The sequence below is a fragment of the Ctenopharyngodon idella genome, chromosome 5 (assembly GCF_019924925.1).
Source record: "Ctenopharyngodon idella isolate HZGC_01 chromosome 5, HZGC01, whole genome shotgun sequence".
NCBI lineage: Eukaryota > Metazoa > Chordata > Actinopteri > Cypriniformes > Xenocyprididae > Ctenopharyngodon > Ctenopharyngodon idella.
The window spans coordinates 24,626,490-24,649,171 of record NC_067224.1 but is presented as its reverse complement, the minus strand read 5'-3'; the positions used below and the strand labels follow the sequence as shown (position 1 = coordinate 24,649,171).

General features: G+C 37.8%; 1 protein-coding gene across 4 annotated transcripts in view; it reads left to right on the top strand.

Moving 5' to 3' along the window:
* Positions 1 to 22,670, top strand: part of tenm1 (teneurin transmembrane protein 1) — a 202,295-nt gene extending 179,625 nt beyond the window's left edge. For all 4 annotated transcript variants that reach the window (XM_051895417.1, XM_051895419.1, XM_051895418.1 and 1 more), the window contains 8 exons: positions 1,248 to 1,758; positions 9,642 to 9,814; positions 10,031 to 10,290; positions 12,862 to 13,152; positions 13,537 to 13,927; positions 15,042 to 16,262; positions 18,079 to 18,221; positions 19,840 to 22,670. In XM_051895417.1, coding sequence (XP_051751377.1) covers positions 1,248 to 1,758; positions 9,642 to 9,814; positions 10,031 to 10,290; positions 12,862 to 13,152; positions 13,537 to 13,927; positions 15,042 to 16,262; positions 18,079 to 18,221; positions 19,840 to 20,601 — 3,752 coding nt within the window. In that variant the 3' untranslated portion in view covers positions 20,602 to 22,670. The remainder of the gene's footprint in view (positions 1 to 1,247; positions 1,759 to 9,641; positions 9,815 to 10,030; positions 10,291 to 12,861; positions 13,153 to 13,536; positions 13,928 to 15,041; positions 16,263 to 18,078; positions 18,222 to 19,839) is intronic.
* The last annotated feature ends 12 nt before the right edge of the window (positions 22,671 to 22,682 follow it).

Sequence of the window (22,682 nt, the reverse complement as noted above, 5' to 3'; positions counted from 1 at the left end):
TGCTGTTCTTTTAAACTTTCTCTTCATCAAAGAATCATGAAAAACAATGTATCATGGTTTCCACAAAAAAATATTAAGCAGCACTGATGTTTAATAGTCTCATAATAAGAAATGTTTCTTGAGCAGCAAATCAGAATATTAGAATGATTTCTGAAGGATCATGTGTAACTGAACAATGGAGTACTGGCTATTGAAAATTCAGCTTTGCCATTACAGGACTAAATTACATTTGAAGATATATCAAAATAGAAAATAGTTAATTGTAATCATATTTCACAAAATTTGTGGTTTTTTTTGTTTGTTTTTGTTTTTTTATATATATACTTTATTTTTATACCTTTTTTGACAAGAAAAAAAGACCTCAGGCAAAAAAGACCATCAGGCAAAATCATCATAGATTAACAGAAGTGCTCAACATCATGTAAAACAGAAAAGGAAAAGAAAAGAAAAGGGAACAAATAATTAAATAAATGAAAATAAATAAATAAAGGCATATACATCTCAATTTGTATTCAAATAAGATATCCATTTTTCCCCAGAATGCTTCACATTTCTTTCGGGCATGTCTCAGAGAGAAAGTCAAATGTTCCATAACATAAATTTCCTTAACTATTTCTATCCATTCATCAATTGTTGGGGAATCTTTACTTAGCCATTTCCTAGTTATTGCTTTCTTGCTACCTACTAAAAGTATTTGTAACAAATCAAAATGACTGTTTTAACTGTATTTTTGACCTAATAAATGCAGCTGGAATGAGCATTAGAGGCATCTGCTAAAAAACATTACATTTTGCTAACCCCAAACTTCTGAAGTATATTTCTTTCTTTTTATTTCATTCATCCAAAAAAAAAAAAAAAAAAAAAACATCATATTGTATAATATTACACAATACAGGTCAATTTTATTTTGTTTATTTATTTATTTTTGCTGCATTTGATTTAAAACTGTCAGCATGTGTGTCAGTAGGCAGAATGTAATTTGACTTTGGCATGTTGTGAGATTCAATTTATAAATATTTTCCTGCCAAACTTGTTGGTATGACACATTTAATAGACCTGGATGCTGTTATATGCAGGTTTCATTTGTGAAAAATCTTTATTATTTAACTGATGTAGAAGAGTGTTGCACTTTTACTGCAGTGGGTCTCTGAGGGTTAATCGTTAAGCCCAACACTGAATGCCTAATGAACTAGACTTCCTCTTTTTTTCCCGTCTCTTTCTCATTCTCTCCATGAATTTGTCCCTAGGTGACGGAGGTTATGCTCGCGACGCCAAGCTGAAGTCTCCCTCATCTCTGGCAGTTTCTCCTAATGGCTCCCTCTACATCGCTGACCTCGGGAACGTGCGTATACGTCAGCTCACCGCTAACCATCCACAGCTCACTCCCGTAGGGCTGTACGAGCTCACCTCAGTGGCAGATCAAGAGCTTTACCTGTTCAGTCCAAATGGTACTCACCTGTTCACCCGCAGCCTGGTAACCGGGGACTACTTACTTAACTTCACATATACCCCCGAGGGCCATCTGAGCAGCATAGCAAACAGGGAGGGCACGATAGCACAGTTGCGGCGGGATGCTAATGGCGTGCCCCTGTGGCTCGTAGCCCCGGGAGGCCAGGTTTACTGGCTGACTATCAGCAATGCCGGAATGCTGAAGCGCATCTCGGCTCTCGCGCATGACCTCGCACAGCTCAGTTACTACGGCAACACGGGGCTGCTCGCTACCATCAGCAATGAGAACGGCTGGACTACTGTCTACGAGTAAGTGATGCCCTTCTTTTACACTCCCTTTGTCTGTCTCTCTCTCATCAGGAGAATGCGCTGCATCGCTTGATTTATAGATGTGCATGATAGCACGATCTGTCTTGGTTTTCGTGTGTCATATCCTGTCGTTGCTTCCTTTAGAGTCTATTTCGGCTGCTGTCATGCCACACAGCCTCACTTGCACACTCTGATAGTCTAAGGCTATTTTATCAGCAAGAATAGTGGCAAGTTTCTACTGTATAAAAAACAATATTCCCTCCCAGCATGGATTAATCTTTACCTGCCCCTAATCTAATCACGCTTTATTAGAATTTATCAGAAGGAAAATAATCTAATAGAGTCTGATCGACAGTGTTACCTGAGATCATTTGAAAGAGTGCAGTAGTTCGATTTCTCAAGCTGCGTGTTTTTCTGCTGCAATGAAAATCACTCAGCCTTAATCTATCCAATAAAGAAAAGAACTCTGTATCCTCTTCTGATTTCACTATGAAAGAGCCTGGGTACCTGTGAGTGTGTGTGCGTGTGTGTAAACTGTTTGCATGGGCATTTTCAGGGATTTGTGAGACTGAGCTGCAAGTTCTAATTTAGTGCGAAAATGTCAGGGGCTTCTTTTCCTCTCTCTCTTTCTCTCCTTTTTGTTTGATCAACTCGGTGACCTTTCACACACTGTGTTTACACACACATACACGTTCTCATGCAGCTCATGGTGTAGGGTTGAGGCGGATCACATGCCTGTCTCCCTGCGTTCAGTCTGTTGTGAGACACTGCCCCCTGCTGGCACTTACCAAACCATACTCAAACATTGACCTAACAGCTTAATGTCTAGGCTAGAAGTGCCAAAATCATAGTTTTGCTCATATCCTAACGCAATAATAACCAAAATCACAATTGTAAACAATAGTAACAGAAAGCAGCCTTTTTTTTTTTTTTTTTTTTTGAGTGGTAACACTTTATACTTAATTTTCATTAACATTAATGTATTAGGTATTGTAAACTAACAATAAACAACCATTATTTTATTTAAATATATTATATTAAAAATACTGTTCGTTGTTATTTCATGTTAACAAAAAATGAATGAATTAACTAATGTTTATGAATTGAATTTTATTATGAAATAGTTGTAAATGATAATATAAGAAATCAATATTTTTTGGGTGGTAACACTTTACAATTGCTATTTGTTAACATTAGTTAATGCACTAGGTATCATGAGCTAACAATAAACCAATTTTAACAGCAGTTATTAATTCAGGTTGTTTTTAATTGATTTAAATATATTACAAGTTATATTATATTATGTTTTTTTTGTATTATGCCTTTAAAAGTTGCTTTCTCAAAGTGCTTTACAACAATGCAAAATGAACAAACAAAGCAGAATGAAACAAAACACAAATACAGTAAAGAATTATGTTCTATTATATTATAATTAAAAAGTTAAAATTTATTAATCTTGAATATTAAATAGTTAAAAAAAAACTGGCTGTTGTTAGTTCATGATACTGTTCACTAAGTGCAAGTAATGTTGATGAATTTAATTTTATTCTAGAATGGCAACACCATTTTTGTTAATATGTTTATCAATTTTAAATGGGTTCCTATGCAACTTTTTATCCTGACTAGATGCCTGTAGCTTATTCTGCAACACTTTGGAAGCTAATTTAAATTATGTTGCAACGTTCTGTTGTGCACACAACACCGAAGAACGGTGTGTTGACTTTGATCAGTTCCCTTCATCCAGAAGTAGTAAGTACTGAATATTTCAGAAACATACCTCAAAGCAGAATATGCGCCAACGTAGGTGTTCCAGACTCGTCAACAAGCGCCTGTGGTTCAGAGAATTCTTCAGATCTGATCTGCATGCAGTAATGACTTGCGTTAGAAAGTGTTCAGAAAAAGCTCACAACCTAGTAAGCTGCCTATCTAAACTTCATTTTGGGGAATTATAGGCAGTTTAACTTTTGCAGTTGTTCATTTTGCCACTATTCAAAGTGACTTACAAATGAGGAATACAACGAAAGTTATTCATTAGTAACGATACATGAGAAGTACCAGAATTGCTGAGAAAAAAAAAAGCTACAATAGTGATGAAAGGAGAGACAAAGTTTAAGATTTATTTATTTATTAATTATACTTATTATTGATTTATTTATTTATTTATTTTTTTTAAAGAAAGATTTAGTGCATTAACAGCGTTGAATCAAGTGTTAGATCAAAGCCAGCTTGTGATGTTTCTGGTCTCTTATTTGGCCAGCTACCTGAACAGCTACCAAACAGAAAATTGCAGGAATACAAACTCAGGCGTCATTAGTCAATTAAACATGCTACAAGCTATTAGGGCTGGGTATTGACACAAATTTCAAAATTGGATTCGATTTCGATTCACAAGCTTGCAATTCGATTCGATTTCGATTAAATTTGATTCGATTCGATATCGATTATTTTGGATATATATAAGGAACAGTACATATCTTCATTTATTTATATAGCGCTTTTCACAATACATATTGTTTCAAAGCAGCTTCACAGTGACAATAGGAAAATTCTTATCGAGCTAAAGTTGGATTTTGATTGAATCACTTCCGTTGTAAAAATTGTTAATTATTACTTTAGGGGCCGTTTAAATGACACCTTTCCTACTGAAAACCGAATACCTTTAATGCATTCTTGCCGTTCATTTATGTGTTTAGTCTATAGTACATGGCAAATTTTCTCAAGGTAAAAAATCTTTCAACTAATGCTGTAAACAATACATGGGAATCTGTTCTACATTACTATAATATTGAAGGTTAAAATTAACTGATTTGTATACAAACACTTAAATTAGTGGAAGTTAAGGAAGTTTTTATAATAATAAAGTTAAAATACTAACTTTACAGTTATGTAATTATATTTCTACTCCAATTCGTTTTTTGAAATACATTATTTAAATGGTGGCTGTTATAAAAACTTGACGGATTTATTCAAACATGCATTAAATATTGAAGAACATTAGAAATTATAACGAATGTGTAATATTGTGCATATTTAGCAAAATGCTATTCTCTAGAGTTCTGTTTTCTAGCTGACTAATGAGTTTATGGTCACTGAATATGGTTTTTGAGGTAAATGTGACGTTACGTGACATTGCTGACAAGCTGTTTTATTGACGTCCTTCACGTTTGAAACACTGATTGAGCTATTCCATGAGACAAGATAGGGATTTTGGTAAGTTGTACTGTATCTTTGAACATACCTTTGGGTATTCATTCATGTTTATTTCGCGCTGTAACTGGTATTAAAGCGGAGGAGATGATCGGTTCACGCGCGCTTCGCATTGCCGCCTCTCTCGATCTGAGGCTCCAGCCATCTGTCACGCCACATCAAACAGTGCCAAAATGGTTATTTTTGAATTTCGTAATAAAATGGACAGAATTTAAAATCTGAGACTTTGTTTCATATCAAAAGTAACAAAGCACAAAGCTTATTGCCATTTATTAGATGGGAAGAGCGCTACAATGTTCTATTCATTCATCAACTGAAAACAGAATAGACTAATCGATTCTTGGGATTTAAGAATCGATATCGGTTCGTAAAAATGAGAATCGATTAAAATCAAGAAATCGATATTATTTACCCAGCCCTAAGAGTTATGCTAGGTATGAGGGACAGATGAGCCTCTCAACTCATAATACTTGGCTGTAAAAACACTTCAACCGGCCTTCCATTTGGCTGGTAGTCCCCAAGTCATTTCAAGTTTGAGACCCCCACTTTAGACTTTTCTTTTCTTTTCCTTTTTTCTTTTGAAGGTGCCAAGAGACTCGGGTTAACACGATCATTTCACCATTGAGGAATAGTGAAATTTTGGGAAAGTGATTTTGTGCCTGATGATTTGATTTGCAAAAGTGAGAGGCTGCTCAATATGCAAGCATTTGTGTCTTGATGCGAGTTTCTGGCAACCAGTGAAGCAAGACGAAGGCGTTCGAATGATCAATTCTAACATTCAAGTGTGCCTATGATACCCAAAAACGCTGTCAGGTAGGCAGCTCATTATGTTTTGACACATAGCCATATTAGTTGTGCTTGCTAAGGTGAGCATCACTATTACTGTTGACTCCTACTTCTCAGAACACCTTAGCAACCGCATAGCAACAACCTGCACAGGCAAGTGCCGCTCACATTTCTGAAAATGTAGAAATATAACTTTAGAATAAGATTTCAGAAGAGTTTTAATGAGAATACAGTAACATAAACCATGTGGATTAGGTGCTTATGCCTGCACAGTCAATCCATTTAGTCCTTTTTCAATTCAGGTTTATTTGTATAGCACCTTTTGCAATACACATTGTTCCAAAGCAGCTTTACTGAAAATAGAAAAATAAAGAAGATAAAAGGAAAGGAAAAATAGTGGCTTACAACCCCCCAGTGAGTGAGAAAAGGAAAGAAAAACTCCCTAAGATGTTTAAGTAGATGAGAAAGAAACCTGCATTTCAAGCAGACTCAACATTTTGAGTACAGGAGAACACAGCGGCCGATGTCTCTTGATCTAAACCGCAGGCCTTTGAAAGCTCAAATGAAAAGCTTTTCTTCTTTTACATCAAGTGTGGGTGGCAAGACACAAGTATATGATGGAAATTAGCATTGACATTGATTAGACATAAATAAAACAGGGACAGAGAAGATGAAGTAGCTTGAGTTGTTTATTCTAAATACTGCTCTAGAAATGGAGAAAGAGAAATGAAACATGTCCTAAGTACACCCCCTCATAATATCTCATGACCGTCCATGAGCCACCACACGGATTCAAATGTCAAGTCATCTGTTCCTCTATGGTGCATCAGCGGATGTTAACATTCACCTTTATAATGTATCTTACACCCACACTTTTGTTTTTCTGTCTTTTCTGGGACTTTTATCCTGAGCTAATGATGTTTTCTGTCCTATAACCTTTTTGTAATTGTCATTTAGACGATTAGTGTATTCACTAAGCTGTTTAAGCTGCTGTGTTTGTAGGTGAATTCAGTCTTTACTTTCTTAAAAATTTTGTCAAAGTGAAAAGTCCATCAAGGGAAACTACGGTTGGATAAAACTGTGTCCTTTGTGCTTGGCACAGTGTTCATGAGTTCACTAATCCCTGCGTATAATGAAGGTAAACAGATTTGGCTTTCTGTCAAAGACAGGACTGCAGCTTGAGACTCGACTAAAGCTCTTAATAACCCCTGGACTACTTAATAATGAAGTTAGTAGCCTAATGAATGAATAGAAGCAGAGGTGGAGTTCAGGCTGAATAATTGTCACAGCAGTGAGATAATCAACTTTTTATGTACTTTTGCATTACGATTTACAGGATTAGGTGAAGAAGCTCCTATGGAATAGAACTGCATTTGAAGTCATCATATCATGAAAATTTCCTTGATCTTTTTAAATAATTCGATCCGTAGACTGTAAATAAAAAAGGTGGACGACGCACTTTCACTCTCTTTCATTGTAGAAAAGTCGCGGAGCCTGAGTCTGCACATTAGTGAGTGTGAAGTGGAGCCGCGGTATCAAGGTCCCGCCCATACTCCCGCAAAATCAATCGCAAGCACGCGCCCCTGAACATTTTTTTTAAGTAGCCTGACTGCTCCAATTTTTATGTCAGCTGATTGTAGTACAACTGAAGGCTTGTTAAAATAAGGTAAATACAACTACTAACCACATCATGTCCCGAAAAAAGCCTTGGTGCCTCCGTGACTACTTCACTCAGAGAAGCTGTCAATCATGTCGTCCAACATGTCCTCCAACCAATACGCCCATATAGGTCGTTTGTCACTTCCCTGAAATACAACCCATAGGAGCGTTTACTAAAGTTGCGCCCCTATCGACAACAGGACACTTTCATTTTAATGCATTGTACTCTTTTATCTGCGTCATATTTCAGGTTTCGCGTAGCTCAAATGGTAGAGCATTGCAATATACAACAATATGCAATCATGTGATTAGCGATCATGGGTTCGATCCCAGGGAACGCATGTGCTCATAAAGTGTATATGCACTATAAATCACTAAGGGTAGGTTTAGGGTTGGAGTAGGTGTAGTTGTTAATAAAAAAATTAGTTTTGCTAAATGGAAATAGGACAAATGGTGGGTAAGGGACCGTGTAAAAAGTCCACACATTGCACTTAAATGAACACACATTTTGATTAGTAATGACGGTCATACGTCATTTCATGACGACAGACGTAACACGACACTGTCATTATTTTTACGACAGCTAGAGGGCACATGACTTTAAAACGTAAATATAGGTCGTAATAAGGTGCTTAAAAAAAATGACCTATAGGGTCTGGGTTTTTTTTGGAGGACAGTCTGATGACGTCACATCCCGTTTTAGAGTATCAAATAACTAACTAAAACCAAACTTATTTAAAAAACAAACACTTAAAATTACATCATCATGATAAAAACTGCCTAAAATGACAGAAACCATCTTTGGAAAAAAGTGTATTTGTAGTGTAATTTGATTGTTTAGTTTGGCTCATGTCCTATTTGTTTACAAGGAGAGGGCGGGGTTTATGACCTATACTGCATCCAGCCACCTGGGGGCGATCAAAATGCTTTGGCTTCACTTTTCAGGACGTGTGTGGCACACCCCATGTTGTAAAATGTAACAACAACAATAACCAGGCCGTTGGCGCCCTCAATAAAACCATATGATTACTTGCTTTTGGTACTTTATTTGAACCAATTATTATTGCCTCATTGTTATTATATATGTATTTTAAGTCATTTTAAAGGCTATTGTTCACTTAAAAAAATGTTATCTGATTAATTATCAAAATAATTGACTAATTACTCGATAACCAAAATAGTAAGTCACAGCCCTAGATTTGTTAATATATTTCAAAATGCACCTGCATTGTTTTGCATATTGTGACTTTCAGTTGAATTAAATACAAATTTTCCAGTCATTGAAGATTTCTTAAAAATAGTTAAAATATCATCTCGTTCTCGTGAACCTAATATTGTGTATCGTCTCGTGATATTATTGTCACACCCCTAGTAACGAGACAAAACAAAAGAGCAAAAAACCTATTAAAAAGTACCATTTATTATACATGTCAGAACATTGGTGCATTAATATCATAACTTGTGAAGAGTGTTAAGCCAGGTTACACGGCCAAAACAATCATTTATTGGAATTATGAGATAAATTAACACAACCACCACATTTACATGTCAATGACACCTATTTGTTTTTTTTGACCTGCACGGTTACAGCAAGGTAATGAGGAACAAGCTGGAGAGACACTTTAAAAAACAGAAACTGATATTCCAATTTGCGTTTAACTGACAATAAAAACCTCCTTCTGGATGTCACACTTTAGGAAAGTGTGACTGAAGTTTATTTTTAACAAGGTTAGGATCATTTAAGTTCCACCTTCACAGTTCAGCACATTTCAGTGGATTGTTTTATGATCCTGTCACAATGTAATTCAGTCTTTGCAAAGAGGCTGTTATTGAAGAATGCAGCAGCATGAACTATATTGGACCCAACAGCAAACCCAGGCCGTGTGTAGGTGAAGCAAAGCGTTGTTTCTCATTTCACATGCGAAGAGGGCGTTTACACTGAGGTCTTAAAGGCACGGCAGCAAAAAACAGCCTGTTTACTGCTGTTGTAAGGGTCAGGGAGAGGATGGAAAATTGTCATGAAAAACTAAATTATGGCACACAAAACCTCAACTGCCGTTTAAAATGTCGTCAGGGAAAAATAAAATGAAAAAATGCATGATATGACCCCTTTAAACTCTCTTACATATACATGAATTTACACTCACTCATTTAAACTTTAATGCAGTCTTTCTCTCTCTCTCTCACACACACACACACACCAGACTAACAGAAAATGTGTTCATGAGCAGGTATAACTCTGACGGACACCTCATCAACGTGACCTTGCCGACTGGAGAGGTCAGTAGTTTCCATGGAAACATGGAGAAAGCTGTCAGAGTGGAAGCCACTGCCTCGAACAGAGAAAACTTTATTATAATTACAAACCACTCTGCGGATAATACCATCTACACACTTCGACAAGGTGAGAGAGTGTATGTGTGTGTGTGAATATGCAAATAATTTTTTGTGATTGTCAAATACAGTGGCCCCAAAAAGTATTTGAACACTTCAGCCACATTTAAAGGGATAGCTCACCCAAAATGGAAATTCTGTCTTCATTTCATGTAATAAATGTGTAATGCTTTTAAATCTTATATAGCTCTTCTACTTTTTAAATCTTATATTTCTCTCTGTCCAGCTCACTCTGTTAGTGTGTACGGTGTTCGAGATGATGGCTCTCTGTGGGTGACATATGCCAGCGGGATGGACGTTACTCTCAGTACTGAACCGACTGTGTCATCGGGGCTGTTGCCAGGGGCATCGGCTGGCCTCGTCCATCCCACAGTCGGACGGTGCAACATCACATTGCCAGGGGAACCAGCTCACAGCCTGATAGAGTGGAGACAAAGACGTGAACAGGCCAAAGGGAATTACACAGCATATGAACGGAGACTGAGGGTAATAATGTGTTTTCTGTGTATTGTGACTAGGGTATAGTATCGTATGTGCTGAGGGTACAATGTGCTTTTCCATCCGAAATTTCCAAAGATGCCCAAGTGTGCCACACATCGTGAGGTGTTTGCAGAGTGAGATAGTAAAGTTACAAATATTTAAGTTATGATTGCTCATAAACTTAAAATGCAATAATTATCTTTTGTTCACCTTTGTGCTGAACAGTCGAGTTTATAACATTCTAGCAGGTATTTTTAGGTAATGTTAACAGTAGTAGTTATTGCATGATTAGATTCAAGAGGCTGTCACAGTAAATGCGGCATTCATCATTGAGGTCAAGTCAATGAAATTGCTAACTAAATGGAACCAAAAAAGATCCTGCTCCTGTTATTCATCCACTGCTACAGAGTTGAATTTTTTCTTAATTTATTAAAAAAGATAAATTAATTTATTCCAGCTTTGGAATTGAACCTGTGTCATTTTAAATGAAGAGTACTAATCTTACCTCTGACACTGCATATTTCTAATAATAGTGCAACAGTGAGTTTTAATTAACACCATTGTGCATTAAGCCTGATTTTATTTGATACCCTACATTAAAGCTTTATTTATTTAATTTTATATTGTTAAATAATGTTTGTTGTCTTCCTAAAAAGGTGGGGAGAAGCTCTGACAGAAGTAAAACACTGGCTATTGATTTTGTTAGTGATTTAACATGTGCTATTGAAATATAAGCTTGGAAAGCAGTTTTGTCTTTCGGTCTTTCCCCATTCCAGTAATCTTACCTGACTACTAATAGCTGCCCTGGATGTTACAAAGATGGCCACAGAGTAAAATGAGTTTCCTTAAAGGGACTTTAGTGTGGTAAAAATGGAAGAAACAGACTACATTACACACCATCTCTCTTTAATATACTCCCTATATACCATATAACAGGCACTACACATTTTTTACCCTGCATTTCATACACTGTTCCAACTTCCTTTTAAAATAAACTTCATAAATCTTTCTCTTCTCTATTTTATGCTCTCTAATATTCATTGTTTCACGGTTCAGTTTCACTTCTTTGTTGCAGTTTTGGTGTGCTTTACAGGCACTACAAATTACAATTGAAAATGATAATTAATAGAAGTTAATAGAAAATGTCATACAGTAAATCGAATTTTTAGTAGGATTTACTGTAAGATTTTTTTAATGTTTTTTTTAAAGAAGTCTCTTATGAAGGTTGCATTTATTTGATTAAAAATATGATATGAATATGATACAGATTTACATTCATACATATTATGAAAAGAAAGTTCAAAAGAACAGCATTTATTTTAAATGTAAATCTTTTTTTCTGTCACTTTTGATCAAGAGCTTTTATACTGTAGTGTATAAGATGGTCTATATTTACTTTTTACAAGCAGTTATAAAATCTAATTAAATCTGTAAACAAATGTCTTAAACATCTTTAATTACTTGCATGCATTGATGCTGATATCACTAATAATACATTTAGTAGGTTTATTTTAGAGAAAGACTTAAAAAGACAATGCCAGTTTCTCACTGTCACTCATACGGTGACAGAGAAAGAGACAATGAGCTGCCAGTACAGAGTAGTTCTTGAGCCTGACATTTTTTTTTTTTTTTTTTAATCTGACACAGCAGACAGTGCTTCATTCCATTCAAAGTCAGATGTGGATTATTCCAAGTTGGAAATTCTGACAGTATACAGTACCTGCTGAATGGAAGGCAGAATAAGTAGTCTGCCACTGTGCAGAATTATTAGGGCCAAACAGAATTGCATTTTACTTTGCGTTTCCAAATGTGATATAACCATGTTTTGCTTGTGTTTATAATTTGGTTTATTGTAATTATGCTCACAGAATTACTCTGGTCACAAGGGGCATGTGTATGTTAGTAAAATTAATTGTAAAACTCAGGACCAGCTCAGCGAGCGGTCTGTTTTCTTTACTCAACTCTTCTCATTGCAGGGTTGTATAATGATACAGGGATCACTAAATTAATGTTATTGGCCTAATTCCACTCTGCGTGCATTATTTGCGGTGTTCCCATTTACTTTTAAGGTACTTTTTACTGAATATTACATGCAAGGTCTCAGTTGGATGTTTTTCCCATTTGCCTAATTTCCAATTTGTTAGTGGACGCCACACCTCGCTGCTATAAAGGGCAGCCGGCTCAATTACTGATTCTAATATATTCAGCCAAATTCTAACAGGCATCTCTACAGGACATTATCTTTTTATGGGAGCAAAATCTTCTTGAAGGTCCAGACTCTGCGGTAGCCCCTTTCAGTGGGAGACGGCCAAACCGAGTCAACTACATAGAGCTGGAATTTGATCTACGAATCACAGAGTGAAATCAGGAGCTTCAAACTGTTCCAGACTCATTGTCAATTCATTGATGTATATGCTGAATAATGTTGGTCATAACAGCAACCCTGTCTCCCTCTGTGCCCCTGAGAAAGAAATTTTCTTCTTTTATTGCCAATTTTATTGCACACATGTTTCTGTGTACTCTGATGTATTAAGATCATAAGTTTTACCTTCTTTCTCACCCTCTTCTCTCGCTCAGGCTCACAACAGGAACGTGTTGTCTATAGACTATAGTCAAGAGAGTCGGGTTGGGAAGATCTATGATGACCATCGCAAGTTTACTCTGCGCGTTCAGTACGATGACAAGGGCAGGCCTGTGCTCTGGACCCCCAGTAAATACAATCAAGTGCGAGTATCGTACTCGAGCGAAGGTCTGGTCACCAGCATACAGAGAGGCAACTGGACCGAGCGCAGGGACTACGATAATGGACGCATCATCACACGGACCTGGGCCAATGGGAAGATCTGGAGCTACACTTTTCTGGAGAAGGTGTGTACTGTATGTGTTTGAGAGATGGGGCTGTGCCTGTGTGAACCAAAAAAAATAAAAAAAATAAACTGCCTAGGTCAAAATGAGAGGAAATAATATCTCATTCTCTTTACTATAATGAAAAAAAAAATACATCATTTAAATTTGTAAAAAGTATTAAGTAGGGGGGGTTTGAGCAAAATAAAATTTCTGGTATTGTACGGATTGCTGCAGTAACAACGGTGAGAGGATTCAGCCATTAGTTTTGATTGCGTTGTTATAGGACCGGAAATAGTGATACACTGCTTCGCTTACCGGAAATAGGAAGTGTGATAAAGGTCTATAGTCTCTCTCTGACTTTTTTCTCTCTCTACTTTTTCTTTCCGGTTCTTCTTCTTCTCTCAGTCTGTCCAGCTGTTGTTACACAGTCAGCGGCGCTATACATTTGAGTATGATCAGACAGACTGTCTGCTGTCAGTCACCCTCCCCAGCATGGTGAGACACAGCCTGCAGACCTCTCTATCTGTGGGCTACTACCGAAACACCTACACCCCACCTGACTCACCAACCTCCTGCTTCACGCAAGACTACGCCCACGATGGGCGCCTGCTCCAGAGCCTGTACCTGGGCACAGGCAGGCATGTTATCTATAAATACAGCCGAGTGGCCCGCCTGGCTGAGATCCTCTATGATTCAACACTTGTTACCTTCACCTACGACGAGGCAACAGGTGCTGTTAAAACCATCCACTTGATGCATGAAGGATTCGTTTGCACCATCCGCTACAGACAGACAGGTAAGAGCAGCACATCGACAATGTGATTTGACAGACATGTACTGACAGACAGTAGGGCTGAGCGGTGTGAACAAAATCATATATCACAGTATGAGAAATTTTACATTATGATATACATTTTCTGAACCAATCTGCTTTTAAGAAAAAAAACTGAACAAATGATTCCATAACAAATGATTTTTATTACTATTTTTGTGTTTATATATTTATTTATTTTGTGAATCAAAAACAAACAATGTAGTCCAGTACTCCTTTGAGTCAATTCTTTTTAGTGACTCAGCAACATACAGTGATATCAGTGTAGTTTGATTCCCAAACAAATGACTCCTATGAGATCTATTTTAGTGAATCAAACTGTCTGGTTGTTTAGTTATGATTAAAATGATCTGATCATATGGTTAATAGAATTACAATTTCCCCCCCCAAATATTTATTTCTTTGAAACTGGTTAAACTGTTAAATTCTTTACGATTCTCATTGTTATTCATGCTTTAATTATTTTTACTGTAAATTCACCATGAAGTGGTTTCTTTTTTAATAACCATGTAGTGCCCTTTTTTATTACTCTTGCTAAATTAAATATATTAAAAAATGACACATTCTAATAGCCATGCAAATATATCTACCATGCTGCATTTCTGCTATCACATTTTATGTACTGTCATACCAATCAGCCCTAATTTGCAGAAAGCCAGTTAATATGATTTTTCACACATTTATCTGTAGCCAGTAACCAGGTGAAATGATCAGTTAGCAGAGAGACAGGTAGCACCATGGCATCTTTGCACAAATAAACAGGTGAGGTGATAATCCCATGAGACAGAGAGACAAGATGGGTGAACAGTTGGACAGGTAAACAGGTTGTACTCTTGCACCAATAAACATACAGGCTGACATTTAATCTTCCTTTTGTCACTTCGCTTGCACTCCCCCCTGCTTGGCTGATCTAAAAGCGCTTTGAGTCACAATCAGTCGTCTGACAGTGGGGGAGTTCATCCAATCTCACACTGTGGCGAAGCAGACTCATGTTTTACCTCACCTCTGTGTGGCTCTCTGCTAACTTCTCATCTTATTTATTTCCTTTTCTCTTTCTCTCTCTATTTCTTGAATTCAGGTCCTCTGGTGAGTAGACAAATATATCGTTTCAGTGAAGAAGGATTGGTTAATGCTCGCTTCGACTACAGCTATAACAACTTCAGGGTCACCAGCATGCAAGCTATGATCAACGAAACGCCACTTCCAATTGACCTTTACCGCTACGTGGACGTGTCGGGACGAATCGAGCAGTTTGGGAAGTTCAGCGTTATCAACTACGACCTGAACCAAGTCATCACCACTCATGCCATGAAGCACACTAAAATCTTCAACCCAAACGGGCAAGTGATCGAGGTTCAGTACGAGATTCTGAAATCCATCGCCTACTGGATGACACTGCAGTACGACAGCATGGGACGTGTCACAAATTGTGATATTCGCATTGGTGTGGACAGCAACATCACGCGGTATGCGTACGAGTATGACGCAGATGGGCAGTTGCAGACGGTCGCCATAAATGACCGCCCACAGTGGCGTTACAGCTACGACCTAAACGGAAACATCAACTTACTGAGTCACGGTAACAGTGCTCGTTTGACACCACTACGCTACGATCTCCGTGACCGGATCACGCGTCTTGGAGAGATCCAGTACCGCACCGATGAGGACGGGTTCTTGCGTCTCCGTGGTAATCTTCTCTTTGATTACGGTTCGAATGGACTGCTTTTGGGCGCCTACGACAGGGACAGTGGACAGAAGGTATGGTACCGTTACGATGGGCTTGGGAGGAGAGTGGCCAGCCGCAGTAGTGATGGAGCACAGCTGCAGTTCTTCTACGCCGATCTGACGGAACCGACGCGAGTGACGCACCTGTACAACCATAGTAGTGCGGAGATCACCTCCCTCTATTATGACCTTCAAGGACACCTCATCGCCATGGAGATGAGCAGCGGCGAGGAATTCTATATAGCATGTGACAATGCTGGAACTCCTCTTGCGGTTTTCAGTAGCCGTGGCCACGTGGTGAAGGAAGTTCGGTACACACCGTATGGAGACGTTTACAGAGATTCCAACCCTACCTTTCCTCTCGTCTTCGGTTTTCAGGGTGGCCTCTATGACTCTTTCACACGGTTGGTACATCTCGGTCGGCGCGACTATGACGTGGTAGCTGGAAGATGGACGACACCCAATCATGAATTGTGGGCGGAGCTGAGTGTGAATCCCAAGCCATTTAATTTGTATGCATTTAGGAACAATTATCCTCTGGGGAACTTACAGGATGTAACCAAGTTCACAACAGGTAAGAAAGAAATTCTGTGACTAATAAAGTTTCTTTGAATGCATTTTCTAAAGTTAAATAAAACAGAAATATAATTTATAGAGAATATTTTCCCTAACTGGCTAGGCGTTTAAACTTGTAAAGTCCAATATGATCAGATTCACTTGTACTTTGTGTAGAAATTAGAAGCAGGGGGCGATAGCCAGTCAGGTGAAACAAATGTCATGCTTTTGGTTTGGCTTTGTGAGCTGTGATTGTGCTTTTATGCCATTGACATTTCCCTAAGGGGAAATGAGCAGCTGAGAAATAGCACATGGCAGAGCTGAGATTCATTAGTTAGAGCCAAAGCAACTTGCTGTAGACTAATTACTAGGACAGTCTCCCTCAAGCTAACTAGGGTCAAGTGTCTTGCTCGAGGCTACTTTGGCATTAGAAGATCTTCATAACCCCGGGGTCAACTCCATTTTAGAGAGGCCCTACTGTTTTTAACTATTAAACTACCAGTGTACTGTTGATTGCAAAAGGGATGTACGAAACAAAAAGGTTTATTCAGTATGTAAATGCGTTTAATACATCAATCACATACGTCTCACTGAATCCAGGGGAATTCCTGACTCATGCTAAATGTTTTTGTCACCTTCATAGCCGTACGCAGGATTTTAGAAATACAGAGGTCCAAAAACTGAGCTTGATACAAGTGTGCATTTTAGGACGTCTGGAGAGCAAAAACAACAACCAAAAAATGCATGATATATCGACCACCATATCAGTATCGGCCGATATATGCTAATTTTTAATGTTATCGTTATCGGCCCAAAAAGAAAATTTGCCCGATACACTGAAGCCGATAAATAATGGATTATTTCCTTCAGCTGAGACACTTCAGATGAGCAGCGTCTGCCATTATAGTTTTGAATTGCTTGAAACATGATTGAAATCACTTCAAAAAGGAAAATACAGTGCAACGTACAGCGCAAGTCTGTCATATAGGCTACATAAAATTATAATGAGAACATTATAATTGTGTGCTTGGGACATGAGAATTTTGTTTTTGTAATAATGAGGCTGTCAAAAATTATTAAAATTTTGATTTAGATTTATTGGCCAGTATATCGGTTATCGGCTTTCAAATATAAAGAATTATCAGTTGTATCGGCCAAAATTTTCATATCGGTGCATACCTAATAATAATAGCTTTAAAACCATGTGAGTGTTTTGCATTTTAGTTTGTCAGTGAAAAAAGTAAACAAGTAGTCATGAAAAATATAATGAAAAGCAGCATTTGAGTTTGGAATGACAAACTTTAAAAAGTAAATGATAACAGAATTTTAATTTTTTGGTAAACTGTCACTTTAAATTTTGAGCACTGACCAGCCATGGGCATATCAATATACAAAGGATGCAAATACTTGCAGGTTTCATGCCAAAAAGAGAAAATTAAAGGAAGAAGGAGATGAATAAAGATAAATTTGCAAATAATATTTTCATTACAATAGGCTAAATGACTGTTCTATCCACAATCTATTAACATACTTGTCAAAGCCACACATTTTACCATGGTTACCTTGTTCTACATTTTATGTAGTTTTGAAGATAAGTGAATTTACAGAAAGGCTGTCAGGAAAAGTTAAATTTTTTTACAAAAGTTAAAATGCTAAAAAAAATTAATTCACAGTTTGCACACATGCTTAATCTTATGCCTAATATGCTGAAAGCTCCGGTTGAGGTGTTTACCATGCTGATCAGCAAGTTCTGAAAATGAACTTCAAACCTTAAGGCTTTCTTTATAAAAGCTAACCAAAGGGCTTAACAGTGTTTTGCATCTGTTTCTGTCCAGATATCAGTAGCTGGCTGCAGCTCTTTGGGTTCCAGCTTCATAATGTGGTTCCAGGGTTCTCTAAACCAAAGGTGGAGAACACAGAGCAAACATATGAGATGATGGCCACGCAGATCCGCACACAAACCTGGGACACCAGCAAGGTAAGTTGAGGTTTACCACAGCATAGCATTCATTGCCAACATAATTAGTCTATTTAGTCTAGTTTTTATTTAGTGAAGACTAAATAGACTAAGAGTTTAGTGAATAGTTTACCTTAAAAAGGACATTTTCTTTTCTTTTTATTAACTTTTTGTTGTGTCATTATCATTTGTCAAGTTGTGATTTATTATGCGGAACAATAATAATAAAGTCGGTCCAAACTCTAGTGACTTACCTTTCTCTACTGAATAGGGTAGGGAATCGTAAGAAATTTTCCCGTTCCGGTTTTGCCGAACGGTTCCATTTCCAGTTCCATTAAAATTATTAAACAGCCAATAAAAATAGTAGTAAGTGAAAAAAATGCACAATACTCAACTCAAACAGTCCTCATTTTTTTTTATTATACTTGTAAAATGAGTTTAACAGACTGCTAATCTCAACAAATTCACTAACACTTTACAATAACTAAGGTTAACAAAGATTAACAAATACAGTAACAAATGTATTGCTAATGGTTAGTTTATGTTAATACATTAACTAATGTTAACAAAACAAACCTTATTGTAAAGTGTTACCGCAAATTCAAAAATAAGATGAAAATAAGATAAAAATAAGATGCTTGAACAAAAAATTGCAAGATCCAGACAGGTGAAACAGAATATTTTTGCAAGTTGGCTTCATAAAGTCTTTACTTATTTCTGAAAGAATGATTCAGTGATAGATACATTTTTAACAGTAAGTTGTTGCCACCTAGTGGCGTAACAATGCAATCAATACAGTCATTATTTGAAGCACCCAGTTACTTTCAAAAGGTGATTTATTCTGTTTTGATCAGTAATGTAGACATCAGTGTTTATATTTGAATAATAAACTTTTGTATACTTCTGTGATAATTGGAATATTTGTAACAGAAATAATGATTTCTGATGACTGTGTGTTTGAAAAGATTGTTTGTGAAGCTGTTTATATCTAAACATGACAACTGCTCTCTAGATCAGTGACAGCATGGACGTAGTTTGAATGTCGCAATTTTATTTCTGTCAAAGGTTTAATATGCACAGGCGAATCATTGTCATTTAGGAATTAGTGGGTGATAAAATCGAAGGTGATCTTTTAAAGATTAATCGTGCAGCTTTGTGCATCTCTCTCTCTCTGCATTGATATCTGAAGTATATGAGTAGCACAAGGGCTTTTCAGTGCATTCATTGCTATAATATTCATGAGGTGAGAGTCTCTATTAAAGGATACTTCACCCACCGCACTTCACCCACCCATCACACTAGAACCGTTTTCGAAACTGAAACTTAAAAATTTTGCATGGTACCGGTACTTTTAAAAAAACACTAACATAAAAGTGGTCATGAAAATGGGTCAGGATTGGGGCCGACAAGTTCCAATATGTCCAAAAAGCACCATAAAAGAATCTTAAAAGTATTATGCAAGCCATATGATAGATAGATCCTTGATCCATTCATGAAAGTGGCAGCAATGTTCAATTCGAATAACCGACTCAATCCGGTCACGTAGGTTCATTTTTTGGTAAACTATTCCTTTAAGAGTTATTTTTGTGCACCAATCAAACAAGACTGATAATTACTATTTCATGACATCTCAATACAGATTGTACTCGGCATCCAGTGTGACCTTCAGAAGCACTTGAAAAACTTTATTTCATTGGATCGCCTCCCCATGACGCCAGCTAATGGGAAAATCGGAGGTCGTCAGGGCCGCAGGCCGATTTTCTCTGCCATTTCTTCAATTTTCGGCAAAGGTGTGAAATTCGCCGTCCGTGATGGAGTGGTGGCGACTGAGATAATCGGCGTGGCAAGCGAGGACAGCCGTCGCGTGGCAGCTGTACTAAACGGTGCTATATACCTGCGAGGCCTCCATTTCACGGTGGAAGGGCGTGACACACACTATTTCACCAAGGCTGGCCCACTGGAGGCAGATTTGGGAGTGGCTGGCGGCGGTGCCGGAGGCGGAGTCAGAGTGTTGGAGAACGGGGTAAACGTCTCTGTGTCCCAGATAAGTGCTATGGTTGGAGGGGAAATGCGGCGATTCGCTGACATTGTGCTTCAGCAGGGGGCGCTTAGCTTTAACATTCGCTATGGAGCATCGCCGGAGGAAGAGCGCACGCGTGTGCTGGAGGCGGCGCGAATACGAGCTGTGCAAGGGGCATGGCTACGGGAGCAGAAGAGGGTCCTGGAGGGTGAGGGCGGAAGTTTGTCATGGACTGATAAAGAAAAGGATGAGCTTATTGCTGAGGGCCGTGTCTCAGGGTATGATGGGTTCTACGCTCTGCCTGTTGAACAACACCCTGAGCTAGCAGACAGCCCCTTCAACATTCATCTGATCAGACATGTGGAAACTGGTCGCAGGTAACAGCGGCACTTCAGCACACCTCTACACGCCAACACACCCCTTTATACACTCCAAGCTACCACATATCTCTTCAGCTTTTTTTAGAACCCCAACCAAACGAAGTGAGAAAGACTCTATTGCCTTTAAAATGTGACAAATGATGGTATTGATTTTGATTTTGCATTCGTTGATGCACTCTTAGCAAGTTCAGATTCCTGTTTTTTGGTTTTCTTTCTCGTCTTTCTTGTTTTACAGTGGCTTAACCGTTCTTACTAAAGAACAAGCCTTGCTTGCCAATCTAAAGGCGCAGAGAACGATTCACCTGTGACTGTTCTGGACATACATTAAGGAGTCTTCATCTCTACACATGCTGATTCTCTCACTTGAGCGTGTACAGTAATCATCCGACTTTATGGGAATGTCAAGTCAAACTGGTTATGGCATTAAATCTTGCAAACCTGAGGGGTTTCCTTGTGATTTCATTGAGCGCTGTTAAAAGTTTCTAAATTTTCAGTCGATTTGCATTCCAGGATTTGCGTAGAAGGTTTTCAGGCCCTCGCGGTTCAAATGACACCCAATGTCATATGAACCCAACGTTTCAACAGAGCTCTGGAACTGTCAAATTCACAACAGAGTCCCGGAGAAGTATCTGACTCAAAAGTGTCACAAAACTTAACCCCTAGGCTGCAAGAGATTCACAGTGTTTGGAGTCTTGGCAAGAGCTCACCACCATCTTGTGTTGTTTCTGCTTAATCGGTGTTGACGAAGCTGAGAGAATTACGCCGCTGCTGTGGAAGACAAATCTGTTCTTTTTTGCTAAAACTGTACAGTTTGCTCTTTTTTTTCTTTTCCCAATGTAGAAATTTAAAAAAATTATGTATGTGGAAATTGTGCCTTCCTGGTCTGCTAGAAACGATCACCTGAAACGGGCTTAGACATATCGTACATAAACAACTTCAGTATTCATCACATGCCTTAGTTATATGCAATTATTTATTTTTTGATTATTTTATTTTTGTTTTTTATTTACTTATGTTTTTGGTAGGGAGGGGTTTGGCTAGCAGGAGCCAAAAACTTGAATGCTAATGCCTGTGAGGTGAATTCTTGTAAACATACCCCAGGATATAAACACAGTGGCATAAACATGTCCTAGTTTACAGTGAATATGCTGCTCTTTTTTATTTATTCTCACGTGATTTCTCTCTTTTTCTGTTGCTTTTGATGTACACTTAATGTGAAACTCCGTTCACGTGTCTGTCATTTCGGTTTCTAAATGAGTGTCAAAGCTCCAACGTTTTGGATTTATCCTTTTCTGATCCCTCTCGAAACTAGTAGGAGGCCTGAGGAGGAAGATGTGTAAGGAAATGAAAGAATCACCTGCTGAAGAACGGTATTTTTGTCTTTTCCAAACTATTAAAGTCTGCAGCACTGTGGGTAGACGTTCTGTGTGTAGGACTCTTGATATGGACTTGTATATCATTAATGGACTATTGTAGACTGTTTATAGATTCTGGACTATTTATACATGACACTCAAGAGAATTAGGAGTAAATGTATTTTCTTGTGAATTCTGTGGATATGCTGTACCATCAAGCTTTGTAATCTTAATCTGAGATATATATTTGCACTGAATATAAGGTGAAGAGATAAATGCATTAGACTGAATTTTTAGAGCGTGCAAATATAACAGATTTGTGCGAGAGTTGCTCTGAAGGCACGTTATGTTTCTGACATTTTGCAGATGTTCATTTTAATTGAAGTACGATTATGTTGCACGAAGAAAAAAATTGTGGCGAAAATATTTTTCTTTTTATCTTAGTTTGCATCTTTGTCATTATCACAATCATTGCTGAAGTGGAAAAAAAGGAATATGTAATTTTTTTCATGATCAAATCATCTTCCTCTCTCAAAAGTCAAGTACTAAAAAAACTTCAGTGTCCTCTCTTTGGCCAAACAAGTTCCTGTGGTGTATATTTGGCTGATAGGCTTTATGTACACAGATTAATGCAGTTTGTTAAACAAGCCTAATTTAAAAACAAAGTACTTTGGGCAGTGGCCTTTTTATAAATAAAAATGCAAATTTAACCCTTTCTTCTGTGTTG